The 21,167-nt window shown below is 44.6% G+C and overlaps 1 protein-coding gene across 5 annotated transcripts in view; it reads left to right on the forward strand.

Annotated features, from left to right (window-relative positions):
• Nucleotides 1-21,167, forward strand: part of GPCPD1 (glycerophosphocholine phosphodiesterase 1) — a 741,593-nt gene that overhangs the window by 397,263 nt on the left and 323,163 nt on the right. For all 5 annotated transcript variants that reach the window (XM_069234162.1, XM_069234166.1, XM_069234163.1 and 2 more), the window contains exon 11: nt 7,981-8,035. In XM_069234162.1, coding sequence (XP_069090263.1) covers nt 7,981-8,035 — 55 coding nt within the window. The remainder of the gene's footprint in view (nt 1-7,980; nt 8,036-21,167) is intronic.

Raw genomic sequence — 21,167 nt, forward strand, 5'->3', positions numbered from 1 at the left:
ATACCCACACAAGCAATCCCAAGGCAATGCCCTATGGATGAACTGGTCAGGAATATTTGCTTACGCTTTTCCTCCTCTCCCTCTCCTCCCTTATCTAGTGAACAAATTGAGTCAAAACAAACTCAAACTCATTTTAATAGCACCAACGTGGGCAAGACAACCCTGGTACACAACACTGCTAGATCTTTCTGTAGTACCCCACATCAAACTGCCGCACAAACCAGATCTGTTAACGCAACACAACCAACAGATCAGACACCCAGATCCAGCATCGCTGAATCTAGCAATCTGGCTCCTGAAATCCTAGAATTCGGACACTTACAACTTAGCCAAGAGTGTATGGAGGTCATAAAACAGGCCAGAAGGCCATCCACTAGACACTGCTACGCAAGTAAGTGGAAAAGATTTGTTTGTTACTGCCATCATAATCAGATACAACCACTAGACGCAACTCCAAAACATATAATAAATTACTTGCTCCATTTACAAAAAGCAAGGCTAGCCTTCTCTTCTATTAAAATACACCTTGCAGCAATATCTGCATACCTGCAGACTACCTATTCAACTTCCTTGTATAGGATACCAGTCATCAAAGCATTCATAGAAAGTCTTAAAAGAATTATACCACCAAGAACACCACCTGTTCCTTCATGGAACCTAAACGTGGTCCTAACAAGACTCATGGGCCCACCTTTCGAACCCATGCACTCTTGCGGAATACAATTCCTAACCTGGAAAGTTGCCTTTCTCATCGCCATTACATCTCTGAGAAGAGTAAGTGAAATTCAAGCGTTCACAACACAGGAACCTTTTATACAAATACATAAAAATAAGGTCGTCCTACGACCTAATCCAACATTTTTACCAAAAGTTATTTCACCGTTCCATCTAAATCAAACGGTAGAACTACCTGTTTTTTTCCCACAGCCAGATTCTGTGGCTGAAAGAGCACTACATACATTAGATGTCAAAAGAGCATTAATGTACTACATTGACAGAACAAAGAACATCAGAAAGACTAAACAGCTATTTATTGCATTCCAAAAACCTCATGCAGGTAACCCAATATCAAAACAAGGTATAGCCAGATGGATTGTTAAATGCATCCAAATCTGCTACCTTAAAGCAAAAAGACAACTGCCCATTACTCCCAGGGCACATTCAACCAGGAAAAAAGGTGCTTCAATGGCCTTTTTAGGAAACATCCCAATGCATGAAATATGTAAGGCAGCCACATGGTCTACGCCTCACACATTCACCAAACACTACTGTATAGATGTGCTATCCGCACAACAAGCCGCAGTAGGTCAAGCTGTATTAAGAACTCTATTTCAGACACCTTCTACTCCTACAGGCTAATCCACCGCTTATGGGGAAATAACTGCTTACTAGTCTATGCATACCATGTGTATCTACAGCGACAGATGCCATCGAACTGAAAATGTCACTTACCCAGTGTACATCTGTTCGTGGCATCAGTCGCTGAGATTCACATGGGCCCACCCACCTCCCCGGAAGCCTGTAGCAGTTCAGAAGTTACCTTCAATTTTGTACATTTGTATATTTATTATTTAAACCTTTAATAGGTACATACTTACACACTTCATTGCGCGGGCACTATTACTATAGTACAACTCCTACCTCACCCTCTGCGGGGAAAACAATCGAAGATGGAGTCGACGCCCATGCGCAATGAGCACAGAAGGAGGAGCCACTCGGTCCAGTGACTCAAACACTTCTTCGAAGAAAAACAACTTGTAACACTCCGACCCAACACCAGATGGCGAGCTAATGCATACCATGTGAATCTCAGCGACTGATGCCACGAACAGATGTACACTGGGTAAGTGACATTTTCATTCTGCCTTCCTGGGCTTGATCTGTACAAGCAGTAGGAGGGCAAAAACCTGTCTGAGGGGTGACAGCAGCTTGGGCTGCCAGGAAAACTCCAGAAGGCTGGTAGGAGCAATGCTGGGGGTCCCCTAAGGAGCCTCCAGAATGCATGGAATCATATTTCCAATCATACTGGCAACAGTATTGGGGTATTGTAGGAAGTTGGCTCTGTATTTACTATCTCAAAGTGAGAGATAGTGTGCACAGAGTCCAAGGGTTCCCCTTACAAGTTGATAGTAGCAAAATTAGATATTACTAATGCTTCATTTTGTGATAGTGTGGTCGAACAGTAGGCTTATCAGAGGGTAGTGTTAAGCATTTGTTGTACACACTCAGGCAATAAATGAGAACACACACTCAGACTTAACTCCAGGCCAATATGTTTTTATATAGAAAAATATATTTTCTTAATTTATTTTAAAACCACAAGATTTAAATTTGAGGTAAGTACATAAAATGCAAGGTACTTCACACAGGTAAGTATAGAACTTTGATTTAAAACAGTAGTACACACAGTTTTGGTTAAAATGGCAAATAGCTTTTCTAAAAGTGGACACAGTGCAAAAATCAACAGTTCCTGAGGGAGGTAAGTTTTGGTTAGTTTTTCAGGTAAGTAAAGCACTTCCACAGTCAGTCTCCTGGGCATCGGCAGCCCACAGTTAGGGGTTCAGGGCAACCCCAAAGCCACAGTACCAGCAACACAGGGCCGGTCAGGTGCAGAGGTCAAAGGAGGGCTCAAAACACATAGGTGCCTATGGAGAACAGGGGTGCTCCGGTCCCAGTCTGCTCACGGGTAAGTACCTGCGTCCTCGGGGAGCAGACCAGGGAGGTTTTGTAGAGCGCGGGGGGGAACACACCCAAGCACACAACACGCCATCAGCGGCCGGGTGCAGTGTGCAAAGTAGGCATTGTGTTTGCTATACAAAGCAATGGAGGGACTCGGGGGTCACTCTAGTGATGCAGGCAGGGCACGGGGGGATTCTTGGGCCAGCCACCGACTGGGCTAGGATGAGGGCCGCCTGCTGGTCACTTCTGCTCTGGTAGTTGGTTCCTCTCGGGCCTGGGGGGTGTGGGTGCAGTGCTTCGTCCAGGTGTCTGGTTCCTTTGTTACCAGGCAGTCGCGGTCAGGGACAGTCTCTGTATCCTCTATGCAGGCATCGTTGGGGGGTGCAGGGAGGTTGACTCAGAGTGTCCACATCATTGCAGTCACCTGGGAGTCCTCTGCAGTGTTGGTTTCTCCAAACTCGAGCCGGGGGTGTCGGGTGCAGAGTGTGAGGCCTCAAGCTTCTGGCGGGAAGTGAGTCTCTCTTTAAATTGCTTCTTTGTTGGAAGTTTGTTGCTGTTTCTGGACAGAGCCACTTTCCTCAGGAGGTTCTTGGTCCTTCAGGTGGAGGTCAGTCCTCCGAGTCCTCATAGGTCGCTGGTCCCACTAGATGCGTCGCTGTGCAGGTTCTTTGAGTCTGGAGACAGGCCGGTAGGGCTGGGGCCAAGTCAGTTGGTGTGTCTGTCAGTTCTGTGGGGCTTTCAGATCAGCAGTCCTTGTTGTAGGTTGCAGGATTGTGATTTCCTGGGTTCAAGGTCGCCCCTAAATACTAAATATAGGGGTGTGTTTAGGTCGGGGGCAGTAACCAATGATTTTCCTTGTTTTTCTCATTTTTCTCATGATCTCCTCTGGACTTGCTGCCAAAAGTGGGGGCTGTGTCGGGAGGGGCGGGCATCTCCACAAGTTGGGACGCCCTGGGGCACTGTAACAGGCATGAGCCTTTGAGGCTCACTGCCAGGTGTCAGTTCCTGCAGGGTGAGGTGAGAAGCACCTTCACCCACTGCAGGCTTTGTTCCTGGCCACAGAGTGACAAAGGCACTTCACCCCATGTGGCCTGAAACTTGTCTGGTTGTGGCAGGCTGGCAAGCACTGATCAGCCTAGCACTAGGAGTCGGACTGGCATGCAGGGAGGCATCTCTAAGATGCCCTTTGTGTGCTTTTATTAATAAATCCCACAATGGCATCTGTGGGGATTTATTGTGCTGGTAAGTTTGATACCAAACTTACCAGATTTCAGTGTAGCCATTGTGGAGTTCGTAATTGACAGACTCCCAGACCATATACTCCTTATGGCTGCCCTGCACTTACAATGTCTTAAGGTTTCGGCTTAGACACTGTAGGGGCATATTTCTCAAACAACTGTGCCCTCACCTGTGGTATAGAACACCCTGCCTTAAGGCTGTAAGGCCTGCTAGGGCGATGACTTACCTATGCCACAGGCAGTGAGAGGTGGGCATGACACCCTGAGGGGAGAGCGATGTTGACTTAGTCATTTTCTCCCCACAAGCACACACAAGCTGTGAGGCAGTGTGCATGTGCTGATTGAGGGGTCCCCAGTGTGGCATAATACATGCTGAAGCCCTTAGAGACTTTCCCTGGTCACAGGGCCGTTGGTACCAGGGGTACCATTTACTGGGGACTTATCTGTGTGCCAGGGCTGTGCCAATTGTGGGAACAAAGATACAGTTTAGGGAAAGAACACTGGTGCTGGGGCCTGGTTAGCAGGATCCCAGTACATTTACAATCATAACTGGCATCAACAAAAGGCAAAAGTTAAGGGATAAATGCCAAGGAAGGCATTTCCTTACAGGTATGATTCTGACATGTTTGATACTAAACATGCCTAGGTTTGGAGTTACCATTATGTTGCTGGATTTAGCTAGTGACCTGTCCAGTACACGATAAAATGGCGCCCCCACACTCAAGAAGTCCAGGGAAATGAAAGTCGAGTTTGTGGAGGCACCTCTGCTAGTGCAGGGGTGCCTTCACACACAGCTACCTGCCCTCTGGGCTAGGAGGGCCTATCTTAGGGGTGACTTAGTGACCTGTAGTGAAAAGTGTGCATGCACCCTTGCACGCAGGCTGCAATGGCAGGCCTGCAGATAAACTTTGCATTGGCTCCCCATGGTGGCAAAATACATGCTGCAGCTCATGGGGGGGATTCACCTGGTACCCCAATGCCCTGGGTACCGTACTAGGGACTTGTATGGGGGCACCAGTGTGCCAGATGTGAGGTGTAAGTAACCAGGATTGAAGGGAGAGCGCAGGATCACTGGGGTCCAGCAGGCTCCCAGTGAACACAGTCAAACACACTGACAGGAAGAAAATGGGATAACCATGCCATGAAAGGGTACTTTCCTACAGCCCCAATCAAAATGTTGTTGTGTCAGCCTATGACATTGTTGGGAGAATTTATAGGACTTTCTATGCTAGCAGTGCTTGGTTATGTTTAAGTCATGAACCTGCCTAATATCCAACCATTCATTGTGTAAATTAAGTGAGGGGTCAGTGTTAAGTTGTCATATGCAGTGCCAATACAATGGCAAATTGAACAGTATATAAATGAGAAAATAATAAAATCACCTTCTGACATTTAGGTTAAATCCCTACCTCTATGCATAGCAGAGTGTTATGATCTTGGTGTTTTGAAATTTCATTTGAGAAAGACAGTCCACTGCAAAGTAGAGGATTGCACCTTAAAATGACATAGCAGTATTATTGCATTTGCCATTTTAGCCATTAGGAAATTAAGATGTATATGTGGAATGTACTTGCATACTTTTGTCAAAACAATGGCACAAGTTGAATTTTGGCAGGTTGTGTGCCACAAAGTTGCTAATGGTAGGTAGCTGAAAGACCTATATAAGAATGCCCACTTTTTGCAAGCATGGCACGAAGTATTCATGCTTCAACAATCCTATGTAAAGAGATTGTGGTAATGCATTCTGGCCTGTGCCATATTTTGGAGAAACCAACAGTCAATTTATCTTGCCGTTTGAATTGTTCCTTACTGCATTTTACACAGTATGAAGGTGAGTCCATTAGCTTGGATATTAATTTTGGTAACCACAATGCTGTTTTAAAGTTGACAGTCATGCTGAAATAGTTAACCTGTTTAACATAGGTAACTATATGACTTAATTACCTCTCCTTCGTGTGATCTTCATTGATAGTCATAAGCACTGTATAGTACCCATGTGTGGGATCCCCAAGCACTTTCAACAAATATCTGTCCACATGTGTATTTTATTACAGTTTAGAATTAAAAATGCCTAGCTATAGTCTAAATATGTCTAATTTATATTTTTTTTAAAAAGGACAAATGTAAATGAAACAAATTAGATTAGCTTTTCAGCGATGTGTCAGTATCACATTATGCCCTGTAGTGGCAGTCACTTGGTTTTCTTTTCAAGCATTTGAGGATCTCTGAGCATTGGTCCGCACATTATTTTTAGGTAGTCAACATGAAAATCTTTACAACCTAATTTTTAGGTCGAGCATAAGAGTTCAACCTCACGTATACTTTTAGTAAATTGCCTAGAGCAATTTCATTTGTTGGTTGCAGTATCCATTAAAAAGTCTTGCTCGCTAGTGGAAAGTTCTTCCTTTTCTACCTCCTTTTACTGTTTCAGAGCCGTGACTAACTACTGTATTATTCCACTTTTGGTTTCTTTATCTGTTGTTGTGACAGACTATTTTTGTTATTTCTTTGGTGCTCCCCTTTCACTGTGGGTGTTTTAGGCTGTTAGCTGTCCGCATTTTACTGCAGCATTCCGTTCCACCCATGTCACTGACATTTGTTTTGGCTTTGTTCCAGTGCTGTCCTGGTTTGCTTGTGGCTCCTAAAATAAGCTTATTTTCCAAGGAAATACCCTGTCAGTTCACTCACCCATGAAAGCCACAATATGCCCTTTCTGGTAGGATGTAACTAAACCTACAAGACATTTATTTTTGTTAAAAAGAAAATACTTTTCCAGCCCTATTTTCCAATTTCTGCTCAGATTTTACACATCGCAATGTAGTGCATTCATCTTCTAGTCTCTCCTCAATGGCTTATGATTTCTGATGTCAATAGTCACCAGTGACCACCAAAACATGGTGGGGAAAGACGAAATTATGAGTCAGAGTTGACCAATTTATGTGGCAAGGAAAGTCCAGTTCTGAATTTACAATGCCAATAGCTCTAACTCAAGAAAATGCGAGAACTATTTAATTGAAAATGCTTGTTTTTCTTTGCACCCAAGCTAGTCTGAGACTGATTAATTTTTTCCAGTGATTTCTGACTGACTATCCTATTTTTTTTCTATAATATGCCTCCATGTATTGTCAAGTGTTTCTAGTGTGGTAAGAGCAAAGCAGAAACCAGCATCGTTAACCAGACTCTCTCTTTGTGGCTAAGTGGCACAGTTATTGATGGAGGTTACAGAATACTAGATGGCGTAGAAAATCTGTTTTTATACAATGCTAGAGAAGTTCTAAGAAGTAGAGGAACAGTGAGACATAAATGTTCCCCAGGTGTCCTGTTGCACACTCTCAGGACCCTCTCTGAGAAAAGTCCTGTGAAGCCCCTTCTAGATGTCACTTTTCCTGGCATGCATTGTTAAAATGGAAATCAGGTACCTGTACTGCCTACTTCTTATTGACCCTCAATGAGCATTGAAGAAAAAATTAAATGTCAAGGCAAACTTTGAAGCACCGTTCATAGCTGAGATATTTCAAATTAAATCGCCCTTTGCTACTGTACAAAAATATGCAGATGGATGTCGGTCTTCCTTTTCAGATATAATTGGCTTCTTTTTGTGGGGCCAAAAGTAAATTGATTGATCAAATTTAGGCCCAAATAAGCTGCATATTTTTCTTTTAAAGTTTCCTTTCAAGAGAATATTTTATAAATGTAATTTAAAAATGTGCTCCAAGATCACAGAAGTGGGCAAGAAGATTTGCTGCTTATGACTTCAGTGACGAAACCCACGAAAACTTGAATGAGGAAACCCATGAAGGAGAACTAGTAGTACAAGTAACTAACTTTTTGTCATGCAAAACTGAAAACGTTGGTAATTCTGTAGATGTTTTGTGCGTTTGATTATATTTGAGTGAAAGTATGCTAAGAATATTGTGTCTTATTGTCTACTTTCCGTAGTGGCCTCCATAGTGTTGATGGGTGATCAGCATGACATAAGTTAGAACTGATGTAGTCATTACCTTGTAATTGCTGCACTTTGCAGGGTTGTAATCTACACTTTCCTCCCTTTGTATCATTACAGACTTGCTAAGATCCGAGAAAACACTATTGCTTCACTGAAGAATGCAGCAAACCACGTATGTTTCTTACTACTACAAGTCTGACTATACCATATTGACAGCTCTAAATTAATTCCCCATTCTACTTTCTACTGGGCTACTTTCTAACCTCTGTGATTCCTCTAATTACACAATGTTCATGTAGATTTAACAGAAATGCTGTCAGCAGAGTATTTAGATTTATCTGATTTGCCATACTTCCCTCATTTAGGGCCAGATGTAGCAAACCATTTGCGAGTCGCAAACCGCGAAAATCGCCGTTTGCGAGTCGCAAACGTGTTTGCTATGCAGAAATGCATTTTGCGAGTCGGAACCGACTTGCAAAATGTATTTCCGACTCGCAAATAGGAAGGGGTGTTCCCTTCCTATTTGCGACTTGCAGTGGTATGCAATTCCATTTGCGACCGCATACGCGGTCGCAAATGGAGTCGCAGTTACCATCCACTTGAAGTGGATGGTAACCCACTCGCAAACTGGAAGGGGTCCCCATGGCACCCCTTCCCCTTTGTGAGTGGACCCAAATATATTTTTTCAGAGCAGGCAGTGGTCCAAGGGACCACTACCTGCCCTGAAAAAATACCGAAACTAAAGGTTTTTTTTTTTTTTTTTTTTCTAAGTGCAGCTCGTTTTCCTTTAAGGAAAACGGGCTACACTTGGAGAAAAAAAAACTGCTTTATTTCAAAGCAGTCACGGACATGGAGGTCTGCTGTTCCCAGCAGGCCTCCATCCCCGTGAGTGCCCATAGTCGCAATGGGGGCGCAAATTGCGACCCACCTCATTAATATTAATGAGGTGGGTCTTTGCGACCCCATAGCGACTCGCAGACAGTATCTGAGACACCGTTCTGCATAGCAAGTTGCAATTTGCGAGTCGGAAGGACTCGCAAATTGCAACTCGCAATTTGCCTTCTTGCTACATCTGGCCCTCAATGGTTGGATCCCAGCTGCAGTGTACCTAATGACTCATTCTTGGAGAAAACCACTGAGAAAAGCAAAATGTGATGGATTTAAATACTTGAATATTAACTACTGTTATTTATACTGGGCAGCATTGCAGTCCGTCAAGGCCAAAGGAATTTGCAGTGGTCAAAATTAATTCAGGCACTTCAGTACAATGATTTTGTTTGCCTGAGCAAGTTGCCAGAAGTATCGAACATATTGTCATATTTGGTGCCTGCAAAATGTGTGCTGAATCAAACACGTCTGCGGTTGCTTGTGGTTTTTTTTTAGCAGAGACACGGCCTGTGTAGGAAGCTGGCTCTTTATGTGGTAAGTCAATACCACACCATGTCCCAATGAGTGGACAGAGCTTGCTATGCAATCCCAAAATTCTCTATTTGGAGATAGTGGTTGAGCAGCCTTAGGTTTAGCACAGAGGAGTGCAAGACGTCCACAAATACACACAATAATCAATAAGTGATACACACGACTCAAAAAGGAGATCCACACCAATTTATAAAAATTGCAAGTATTTTGTATTTATGTTTAGGCATCAGACAGAAACCATTCAGGGAAGTAAGTTTTTAAATAGGAATACTTTTCACCTTAAAGTGGATACTTGCTGCAACTTCTGAATTCTGCAGTGTTATCCTATGGGGAAAAAAAAAAAAAAGTTATGCAGAGAACAGCAATTTACAAGCCCAGTCTTCAGGAGTTAAAGTGAGTAGTGGGCACTGTCCAAGGCAGCAACAGCAGTACACCATCAGTGGCATGGGGTGGCTGGGTGCAAAACAGCATTTGGTGCCCAACGCGCTGCAATGGAGATCGGGTTACTGCCAAAGGCTGCAGGCTCTGGCCAGGAGGCCAGTCCGGCTGAACCAACAGCGGGGCTCAGGCCTCACGATCCTCTGGCACAGGTAGGCACCTTTAGTTTATCATCAGCTTTTTTTCTTCCTCTCAGCCGTAATCAATTACATTTGACCTGGGGCGAGCGCAAAGGCTGCACTTGTTCGATGGAGTTTATTTATTTGGTGGAAGTTAAGGTTGACTTCCCATGCTACTTCGGCTGGGAGAATTGGGGCTCAGCGTTTCTTATCGTGAGAAGTGCTGCCAGTCAGCCCTGGCTATCAATTAAGGTACATTTTGCCCCGTTAGCCTCTCATAGAGTGATTAATACTTGGTTTACAATGGCCTTTTACTTATCTTTGTAGGTGACTTTTGCACCATGTTGGACTGGACATGGGCGAGTTATTCCCCCTTCGGAGAATGGCTCCCTTTTTTATATTTTTGAATAATATTAAACATTTATTTACTGACTTTAGTCACTTTTTTTCTGGATACCTTCAACATTCACCAAAATGAGGTCCTTTAATTGTCTACATTGTAACAAGTACTAGTATGTATACTTTCTTAGATATAAAAATCCCTTTTTTGATTTTTCTCGTTATAGCACACTTTTAGTAACATCCCTTTTTTGTTAGTTCCCCAGTTCATTGTTGTCCTGATGTGACCCTGGGACCCCATGTAAGGGTCAAAACGTTGTTGATACAGACCTCCTTTGCTGTGTTGTGGTTGATAAGCCACTGTATTGACATATGTACCTCATAATTCAATAAGAGGCTGTCTGTTTTCAGATTCACCAAACATTTTAGTGATTTTTCTTTTATTTATTTTTTATTCCCTCTGTTGTGGTGTCTCTTGTTTACGTGAGGAGCACATTTTTTCCCCACTTCTTGTCCCGGTTTGTTTTTCTTATTTCAATAAACTTGTGTTACATATATTTTGGTACTGGATTTAGTGGACCAATTTGAGATATTTATAACAGATGATTTTCGTCTTTATCCAGGAATTGTAGAGTGATTAAGTCAGTAGCAAGATATTTCTGCTGCAATATACGTTGTTGATGGAAAATGAGTTTCACATGAATGTGTTTTGTGATAATTGTACCCAGGTTCATGTGAACATTCTGGGTTGCTCTTGTAGTTGTTTTTTATGAATGCAGCCTGAGCACAGATTGTTTTCTGAGTGGCTAATCAAGCTGCAAAGAAGCCTATCATAAACAACATAATTTATAAACCTCTTGCAACAATGAACCAACATCAGAGCCACTACCTTTAACATTATTCAGTGAACACTTTAAAAAAAATATTAAATCCATTGTATGAGTACTTTTCTTATAGGTAGTCTGTCTCTGAACCTATATGCTTTTTCTGAGAGTTAATTTAAAAAGGTATGTTAATCAATTGGGGATTTTAACACCCCTTCAAAATGAGTAGGATTATAAAACGCTTTTATTTTGATTGCCATAAGTGTGTATATTTTAATACTTTTGCCTTATTCCACATCAGATCACATGAACTGCACTGTGAAATTGTGTTATGGGTGAAAACCCTTTATTCCTATCTACTACTTCTCTAACACCTCACTAATGGTTACCCTGCTAGGAGTCCACCCTCCCATCCTCTGCTCAGGTGCTCATTCTTACTAGTTAACTTTTCATTGCTTGATGTGAGCTTGATCACACATCTCATGTTCTGCAGTCCTTGGGTTTAGGAGACCACCCTGTTCCATCTCTCGTTTTTAAAAAAATGTCCTGGGCTTACTTGTTTCATCTTTATCGCTTACGCAACAACTTTGTCTTCAAACCATATCAGAAAGAAACAGCTTGCTGCAGCTAACCTGTGAAGCTACTAATATCATCAAACAACTTTATTTTGGCCCTAGGGGACATAAAAGTGCATACTAAACACAAAAAATAAATATACATATATATGTGTATAAAATCTTTGCAATACATTTTATAAAGAGTAAAAAACCTGAATACTCCTCGTAAGCATTTTTCAGTACATAATTATTTATAGAAATGCATCATGTTAGTGTAGATAAAACTTTTGCTCTAAGAACCCACATTGCTCCAAGAAACTTGGCAACAGCATTAACCAATGCCAAATTAGTATCTGATCTAAGGATTTGAAGAGCAACAAGGGGCCTACGAACTCCCAACAACCTACAGGCTGGAGCAAGCTATTTCCTTTGAGGTGTTGTATAAGCAGGGCAAACAAATAAAACGTGAGACAGATTTTTGGTAGGAACATTACAAGCTGGACAAGTGGTCACCCCCTCAGATGACCAATGACTGGTAAATTATCTTAATGGTAAGGTTCCTACATGAAACTGGAAGTACAACTTCTTGTCTTTGGGAACTAGAATTGTATCCCAAAAAGGCTCGTATTTACCCATATCTTTCTGATCAATAAAATTGCGTGATAATCTGGAGTGAAGTGAAGCCCCCAGCTCCCCAGCCTACCACCTTCCAGTACTGTTTTTTAAGGTCCAGTTTTGATGGAAAGATAGCAATACTTGGAGAATCCCAAAGCTCACTGAGCCCAAGTATGTATAGTGACTTTTTAATGTATCTGAGCCAAGGAATGCTAATTGAGCGATCTGCTTCCATTACGGCCTCCAGGGCTACAGTGTAGGGGGCGCAAGCTTTGGTGTAGTCCACAGCAGCCTCCATTACTAAAGAGGGCATAAGCGGGCCTTAATGCAGTTTCCTTGAAAAAAGGGAGCAATGGAGTACTCAAAGGGAGAGAGACGGGCTTTCTTAGAAAGGTATTATCAGCAGTTGATATTTCTTGGCCTTTGGCATGGCCCCATAATTCTGCACCATAAAGAGCAGAGCTCACAGCATTGTCTTTATAGATCTGGAGTACTGAACGAATCTGCTTAGTATAAGGCCAAAATCCTAAATTAAAACCCCCATGATTTGCTGTTGATTCAACACCTGCTTAGCAATGTGTGGCTTTCAAGACATGTTCTCCGATAGCATTAGGCCAAGATAGCTAAACTATTTCACCTTCTCAAGTGGTGTACCTCCAAGTGTAACCTTCCCTTTAAAAGATCTATGGGGATTGAACGCCATCATTTTGGTTTTGGAGGTGTGTATTTCCAGTCCCAGAGTGGAACAGAATTCCTCAAAAACCGTAAGGAGTTACCGTAGACCACTTGGGGTCTTAACTATCAAAAGGGTGTCATCTGCAAATAGCAAGATCTGAACTTTGTGTACCTTAAAATGGTGCATCTGCCTTCACCTTGAGTAAAGAAGAAACAATGTCATTAATATGTAAAGAGAACAGAGTTGGAGCAAGGACACAACCTTGGTTTACTCCCCTTAACACTGGAATTTTATCAGTAAGCTGTCACAAGTAACCCCACCTACCACATGCATAGTGGCCCTCAAGGAGCCGCACTAGCACAGAAGAATGTGGGCGGGGATTGCCATCCTGGAAAGAACTTCCCACATCTTTTTGCGAGGCACTAAGTCAAACACTGATTTCAAATCAACAAAGGCAACATACATATTCCCCTTATCAAAAAAAACATCTTCCAATATAGAAGCAAAACCTAAAGGCCATCTGAGCCAGATGCCCTGCCGAGCTTTAAGCTACCAAGTGAGTGCAGTACCTCCAAAAGAGTAAACTATTTTAGCAACAAAGGGCTTGGAGTTTGGTCACTAGTGGTTCTCAAGACCTTATCAGATTCACATAGTATACTGAGATGATCATCCGAATACATGCGCTAAAGTGGTCTACCCATTATGCTGCAGCAGTGTTGGTTGTAACATTCAATACACTTATCAGGGCCACGAGCAGCCAAAGACCAGAGTTTAGTGCAGTTCTCCCCAGGCGAAGCATTCTTTAGTGCTGCCCACCACTTATCTTGCTTGCGTTTGGCCTTTCAGATAGCAGACTTACAAGACTTCCTAGCTATATGGATAGCAACTGCATCCTTTGATTTTATGGCCTGGATCGAGAGTTTATTTGAAGCTCGACATTCCTTATTGAACTAATGATGTTTCCCTTTAGTCCTTCCACCACCAGAGTCAGTACCTGCAGTGAAGTTGGCCGTAATACTCTCACAACATTGGGCATGTGATCTAATTATTTTGTCACCAGTAATTGCAAGGCCCACCTCTAAATGCACCAATAAAGTCCTCAAAGCAGCATTCGCAGAGCTTATAATGTTAAGCCATGCTGATACCTTACTCCACTTTAAGTGCTGCTCATCATTAGTCATACCTATACCTAATGATAATATAGTGGGGATTTTGGTCGTAGACATTTTATTACACGGGGCAAACATTTGGACCGAGAGCAGATTATGATCACTCTTGGTTCTCTCTAACTATCAATATCTAAAAGCCATAATCTTATATCAACAATAGTCAATTCTACTTGTGTGGTTAACTCTATTATAATTAGGACAACCCTTTGTGTCAGATTTTGTCCTGCCATTGAATGCTCTAAGCCCAAATTCAAGAGTCAAGGTTTTTAGCTGGACGGCAACTTGTGACCACCTTTTAATGGGTGGAATGTCCAAGGAAGGGATGGACCACGCCCTATCCTCCTCACAAGTAAACCCAAGATCATCCCAGTCAAGAGGTTCGAACATGACACTAAAGTCACCTGCAGCAATGATTTTGAAGTGCCGGGGATATTGCCTTAGGAATGTCTCCAAAACACAGAGGTTATCGGAAGCCAAACCTCCCCTAACTCCTCTTGCATAGATGTTAAGAATAATCACGCCCACTTATGCCCCAAACAGTAACCGGATGCCTAGTATGTCAGGGGAGTCAATAGATAGCTGAGATATACAGCAGTTTAATGATGTTCTGACCCATGTGATTAGGCCACCGGGCGGTCTGCCTATATTACTAGAAAGTGCAGACTCTGAGGCTGTTGGGCCTCATGGCCTCCTGCATCTTGTTAGTCAAATATGCCAGATGGCATATGAGGGCTTTGCAGTGGGACCAGATGTTCCAGTGGGCACAGCATCAGGGAAATCTCAACAATACCATTCAGATCTTAGAGGGAACTGCAAAAGATTTGCAGTGGTGGTTAATGAAATGAGATTGGGTCAGAAGCAGACTCCTCTCCCTACCCCAACCAGTTTACGGTAGTGACAGATGCGTCACTTCTGGGATGGGGAGGCTCTCTGGTAGAGGTGTCTATCAGAGGACTCTGGTCTTCGACGGAATCTGGACTCCATATCAACTTGGTGGAGCTCCGGGCAATCCGACTGGCATTGAAAGCATTTCTTCTTGTTGTAAAAGGGAAGATGGTGCAGGTGTTCAAGAACAACACTGCCGCACTACGGTACTGCAACAAGAAGGTTGATGTGGTGTTGTGGACCCTTTGTCAAGAGGCCCTTCATCTCTGGACATGGCTGGAACAGCATGGCATAACCCTGATGGTTCAACGCCTGGGCACACAGTCAGCCATCGATGCCTAGCGGATCACCAGCAGTGTCTCAACCCAGATGTGGCACAAAGACTCTTTCAGCAGTGGGGAGAGCCTTGGTTAGATCTGTTCGCCTCCGCAGAGAACTTGTAATGTCAGCAGTATTGCACGTTGGAGTTTCCAAGGCAGCACTCGGTCGGTGACACTTTTTGTCATGAGTGGAGCTCAGGCCCCTGCACGTTTTTCTGCCCATACCATTTCTGCCCTGAGTTCTCAAGAAGATCAGTAGCGACTAGGCCCAAGTAATCCTGGTCGGTCCAGAATGGGCAAGGAATGTCTGGTATCCCAAGCTTCTGAAAATTTGCATTGATCCTCTGATCAGGCTCCCATTACGGAACATCTTCTGCAGCAGCAGGGGAAGGATATCACCTGAACCTGTCAACTCTGGCCTTCATGCATGGAGATTGAGCAGCGGCAGTTGACAACCTTCAACCTTCCTCCCGAAGTCTGTAAAGTTATTGTGGTAGCCAGGCATTTTTCCACTAAGACGGTACATGCCTGCCATTGGAATCGTTTTGTAAATTACTGCATAGAAAGATCTATTGATCCTCTTTCTGCTTCTCTGTCTCCGACATTCTTCTCTTCATTTTATACCTTGCCCAGCAGGGTTCTCCCTTGGGCACTCTCAAAGGCTATCTCTCCGCCATAGCGGCATTCCTTCAGCTTCCTGATCAGTCTTCATTATTCAAATCACCTGCTGTAATTAGATTTCTCAAAGGGCTTATACATATGTTTCCTCCTACGCCCTTTGTTATGCCTCAGTGGGATTTGAATCTGGTTCTCACATTTCTCATGTGTTCGCCTTTTGAGTCACTGCACAATTGTCCCCTCCGGCTTCTTACCATCACGACCAGTGGTGGCCCGTCCTTTTGCCCCTCATGAACAGTGTCTGTCAGGCTGAACAAAGGTCATCCTGACAGACACTTTCCATGTTCAGCCCAGGCAGCCAGGAGCAGACATGCGGAATTTGGGCACACTCCTGGCTGCCTGAGCTGAACTTTGCTGGGCTGAGGAGGTCACAGCTCCTATGGGCGGGACCTCCTTGGCTCAGCAAAGATGCCTCGAGGCCCTCCCCTGGGTGACGAGGAATTGACACTCTCCCTGGGCACTTCAGGTTTAAGCCCTGAAGTGCCCAGGGCGAGTGTCAATCAGTGGCACTTCGTCACAGAGTGGGGTGGGGTCAGCAGTCTCACTGACCCCATCCCACTCTGTGATGAGGCTGGGACTGCTGCCTTCCCTCATTGGCTGACCTAAGGTCAGCCAATGAGGAAAGGCAGCAGTCCCAACCCTCCTGGGACCTGGAGGCTGAAGGTAAGTGTGTGTGTGTGTGATGTTTTAAATTGAATGTTTGGTGCTCGCGTGCATGTTTGAGTGTTAGGAGTGTTGTTAGTGGATGTGCGTGTGTGAAAGAATTAGTGTGTGCAATCTTTTCAAATGAATGTTTGCGTGTGTGCATGTTTGAATGGTATAAGTGTTGTTAATGGATGTGCGTGTCTGTGTCTGAAAGAATGTGTGTGTGTGTGGCCCACTCCCCTCTCTCCTAAAGCTGCCGGCCGCCACTGATCAAGACAGCCTTCTTAGTGGCGATAACATCTGCCAGGAGGGTGAGTGAGATGCAGGCTTTTTCATCTAAACCGCCGTCTTTCACCATGTTTTCAAACAAGGTGGTACTTAGAACTTGTGCCTCTTCCCTCCCTAAGGTTGTGACCCCATTTCACCTGGGTCAGAACATCACCCTGCCCACCTTCTTTGCTCCATGGCATCCCTCTAAAGAAGAGGAGTGACTCCACCGGCTGAACCCAAAAGATAGTTATTGTTCTACCTTCACCACACTAGAGTTCCGGGTGGATGACCTATTTTGTGGAGTACGTGGGAGCAAAGAAAGGTCGGGCATTGCAGAAGCGAACCATTTCACGCTGGGTCATTCTCTGCATTAAGATCTGCCACGCGCTGGCCAAGAAGCAGTATCCTGAGGGCATGAGAGCTCATTCCACCAGGGGCAAGCCTGCTACCACCTCTTTAGCACGGGGTGTTCCAGACCTAGACATCTGTCAGGCCATGACATGGGCATCCTTGCACATGTTCGCAAGACACTGATGCCTGGACTATCAGGTCCGTAGCGATGGGCATTTTGCCCATTCAGTCCTACACTACTTTCTAGTGTGAAGATCTGTTTGCAGCCCACTGCCAGGAGGTTATGGCTTGGGTATCTATTCTAAGGTAAGGAATCTGCAGCTAGAAGTCTCTATCAGTAGAACAAGTTACTTACCTTTGGTAACGTATTATCGGATAGTCTCTATCTAGCTGCAGGTTCCTTACACCCACCCATGCTTCCCGCTGTGCGGACCCGCCTTAATAGGGTAAGGGATTGTCCCTTTCAAGGCCCTAGTTTTTTGCATTGACAAACTGTTAGTTCTTTCCATGTCTCTGCGCTTCTGGAGTGGAAGTTAGTGGAAAAGGAACTGACGTACGCACACCTGAGTGGTGCTTTTATAGGTGACTGTAACGTCACAGACAACTCCACTGTCACCCATTGCAATACGCTGATCCGAACGCCACCCAACATCGTGTGCAAGGGTATTGCTCAGCAAAAGTTCAGGATTATAAGATGAAACCAGGAAATTCTAAGGTAAGGAATCTGCAGCTAGAAACTCTACCAGATTGTGTTACCAAAGGTAAGTAACTAGTTCAACAGGCCCCTCCATCATATTTACCCTAGTTCTTTCATGGCCAGGGAGACAGATCAAGCACGCACTGTTTTGGGCCCCATAGTCACTGATCTTCCCAGTCTTCCTACTCCCCCTTCCCCTGTGACATCCGTTGTCAAGTAGCTTTAGATTGTCCTTAGTGGCACACATTATCTCTGTTGGACGTAGGATCCAAGACTTTATCATAGCATGGCAAGCCATCACATCCAAAATATGAATCCTCCAGATAGTTCAGTAGGGCTGTGCCCTTCTGTTCCATTCCTGCCCACTGCATCTTGCTGCAAGAGGTGTAAGCTGTGTTCTAATTCCTGAGTTGGGAACAGCAAACTATACACTCCTAAGCTGTCTATTGGAAACCTAAGCCCTGTTTCTATTGTCTATTAGTTGTTCCTCAGACCTAGGCTCTAGAAATTAATATCTGGGTGTAAGGGTGGGAAGTGATGATTTGTGGGAGTTTTGGTAAGGTATGTGAGGCCACCATGATTGAGGTTCTGCATAACTTGGAGTCTGTATGGTGTGGTGTATCAAATAGTATAAAAGAGGACAAGTGGAAAGTCACCACCCAGGGTCAGAAATTGTCCATTTAGATATATTATTAATCCGTATCAGTCCTAGTTGTTCCAACTAGAGCTGTGCCTTGGGCTCTAATGATAGCAGCTTACATAGATTGTTCACTATTGGTGTCATAGTTGATCATAGGGGAGTTCTTCCTATATCTTTAGATACACAGACGAAGTATGGTTGTTGTTGCATGTCACTGGTGTTGCATGTAGTCTGCCTTGGCATTGGTGTGCTATCGCTGTATTCAGTGGACATGGGGAAGCTCTCTACCTATGCTGCCAAATAAGGTGGATGGAGTTCTGAATGGTTCCATCATGCCAATAATAAGCAAAATGTGCCTAGGAGGTATAATCATATAGTTCTGTATATGGCATTCCCGTCCCCACATGCTCGTAGAGTAATAGAAGTTTCTTAAGCAATTCCATCACACATCAGTAGTTACCATCATGTGGCCCAGTATTGAATCCATCCCGTCCAGGATGTGACTTAGGGGCCCCTACATGGCCACCACCTCTGCACGTTGAAGTAACTTTCACACCTTCTGATGTGGATTCACAGCTCGCTCCCTTGTGTTCTTCCACACCTAATAGACTTTATTTTTGAAATGTTACTAGCATGCAAGGGAAATGTCTCACTTCAAATCAGAGCTCAAGCCTCATAAGGATTTCCACACAGGTCCATGACGATCCATCACAAGGTCTGTCTGTGGTATCTGATAGAGACTTCTAGCCATAGATTTCTCACCTTTTGAATTATCTCCAGGTGTCATACTGGATCCAGAAATGTTTCTCTAGCTGTACTCCATGCCGTAAGGTGATGTCGTTCAGCGCCGGTGTAGCGTCGTCTTCACAGGAAGTTAGGTGCATGGTGCCTATATAGGGGCCACCCCACACTGATCTCAATTCTCATCTTTCCATGCCAGTCAGCACAGGTCCGGATAGAACTACCCCATAGTCACTTTTTGACTAAATTTGTTTCCACTTAGTCAAAGTATTTTTGAGATGATCTTCTGGTGTGGCACAGATGTCCTCTTGGAAGGCTTGCCTCAAGTCCTGTGCCTTTACAAGCACTGTGACGGACCTGCATCTTTGCATGCCTTTGGTGCCTTGAGCCTGACCACGATCCGAAGGACGCCTCCCAATGCTGCGCCATGAGCCCAAATACCTCAAGCTCCTAGTGGCTCAGGGTGCAACACAGTGATGCTCTCGGTCGAGGACCCGGGAGTGTTGCAAAGTCTGAGATCCTAGTCGTACTCGAAGTTGTCAGGTCACTCTGGTAAATCACATCGCAAGAAAGAGAAGGAAGTTGAACAGGTCTTCAACTTCATCTAGTTTGTATGCCATTGAGACAAGGGAACATCAGCATTTGAGGCCTGCCTACTCGGTTGAGGCAGTGGCTGGGTCTGCTCAGTGCTTTCCAGAGTTTGCGGGAGCTGGAGTGACGCCCGCTCAACATCAAGAATGTTAGGAGGCTATGCGCCTCATATTTGATCAATCCGATCCAGCTGGCATGCCTTCAGGCCCTGCAGGTTCTGGAGGGACCCTTACTACATGCACAGCGGTGACTCCAGCCCCGGTGCTGATGTCTAAGCTCCCAATGCTGTTTTTATTCTGATCCTGTACTCTGACACGGAGCCCGAGAGGTGTCATCCGATGCAGACTCTTGTACCAACTGGAGCAATGCCTTCCAGGCCACAGCCTGAGCCCCATTCCTATGGGCTAGGACTCTGAGAGAATTGGGAGGGATCACTGGATCCTGAAGAACACCAGCCCTTTGACACCAGTATGGACTGGTGAGGTTTAGTCAGAAGCCATCACACGGACACCTTCCTAGATTCTGACATGATTTTGTCCCCTATCTTGGCTGCAGGGGTGGGAGCATCATTTGCAATGGTGATGAGGAGGGGTGGTTGAGGGTCCTGGACCTTAGTCTGCCTTCTGTGACAGTCAAGACAGACCTGTTGATGGAGATTCTTCAGTGGGAAATGACCCCCCTCAGAAATTCTCCTTCCATGTAATGAGGCCCTTGCTGATGTCTGTAGGAAAGGACCCTCCTTTTCTCACGGTTACCCCTACTTTTTGCCTGCTGTTGTGTTTTGCCTGTGTTCACTGGGATCTTGCTAACCAGGATTCCAGTGACTGCTCTTTCACCACAGGTCACTGCATCAAGTCTCTGTAAGTCACCCCTGTGGCAGACCCTCCTAACCCAAAGGGCAGGATGCAAGAACCTGTGTGTGAGGGCACCCCTGCATGAGGAGAGGTGCCCCTACGGACTCCACAGCTCCATTGTCCTGGACTTCATTAGTGTGGGGAAGCCATTTTGCCCGTGTACTGAACATAGGTCACTACCTGTGTCCAGCTATATTATGGTAACTCCGAACCTGGGCATGTTTGGTATCAAACATGTCAAAATCATATCCCCATACTGTGGTTGTATGATTCCATGCACTCTGGGGGCTCCTTAGAGGACCCCCAGCATTGCTCCTACCAGTCTTCTGGGGTTTTTCAGGCAGCCCACGCTGCTACCCCACAAACAGGTTTCTGCCCTCCTGCTGCTAAACCCGCTCTAGCAGAGGAAGGCAGAACAAAGGATTTCCTTTGGGAAAGGGAGGCAACACACTTTCCCTTTCGAAATAGGTGTTACA

Source organism: Pleurodeles waltl, chromosome 5, assembly GCF_031143425.1.
Source record: "Pleurodeles waltl isolate 20211129_DDA chromosome 5, aPleWal1.hap1.20221129, whole genome shotgun sequence".
NCBI lineage: Eukaryota > Metazoa > Chordata > Amphibia > Caudata > Salamandridae > Pleurodeles > Pleurodeles waltl.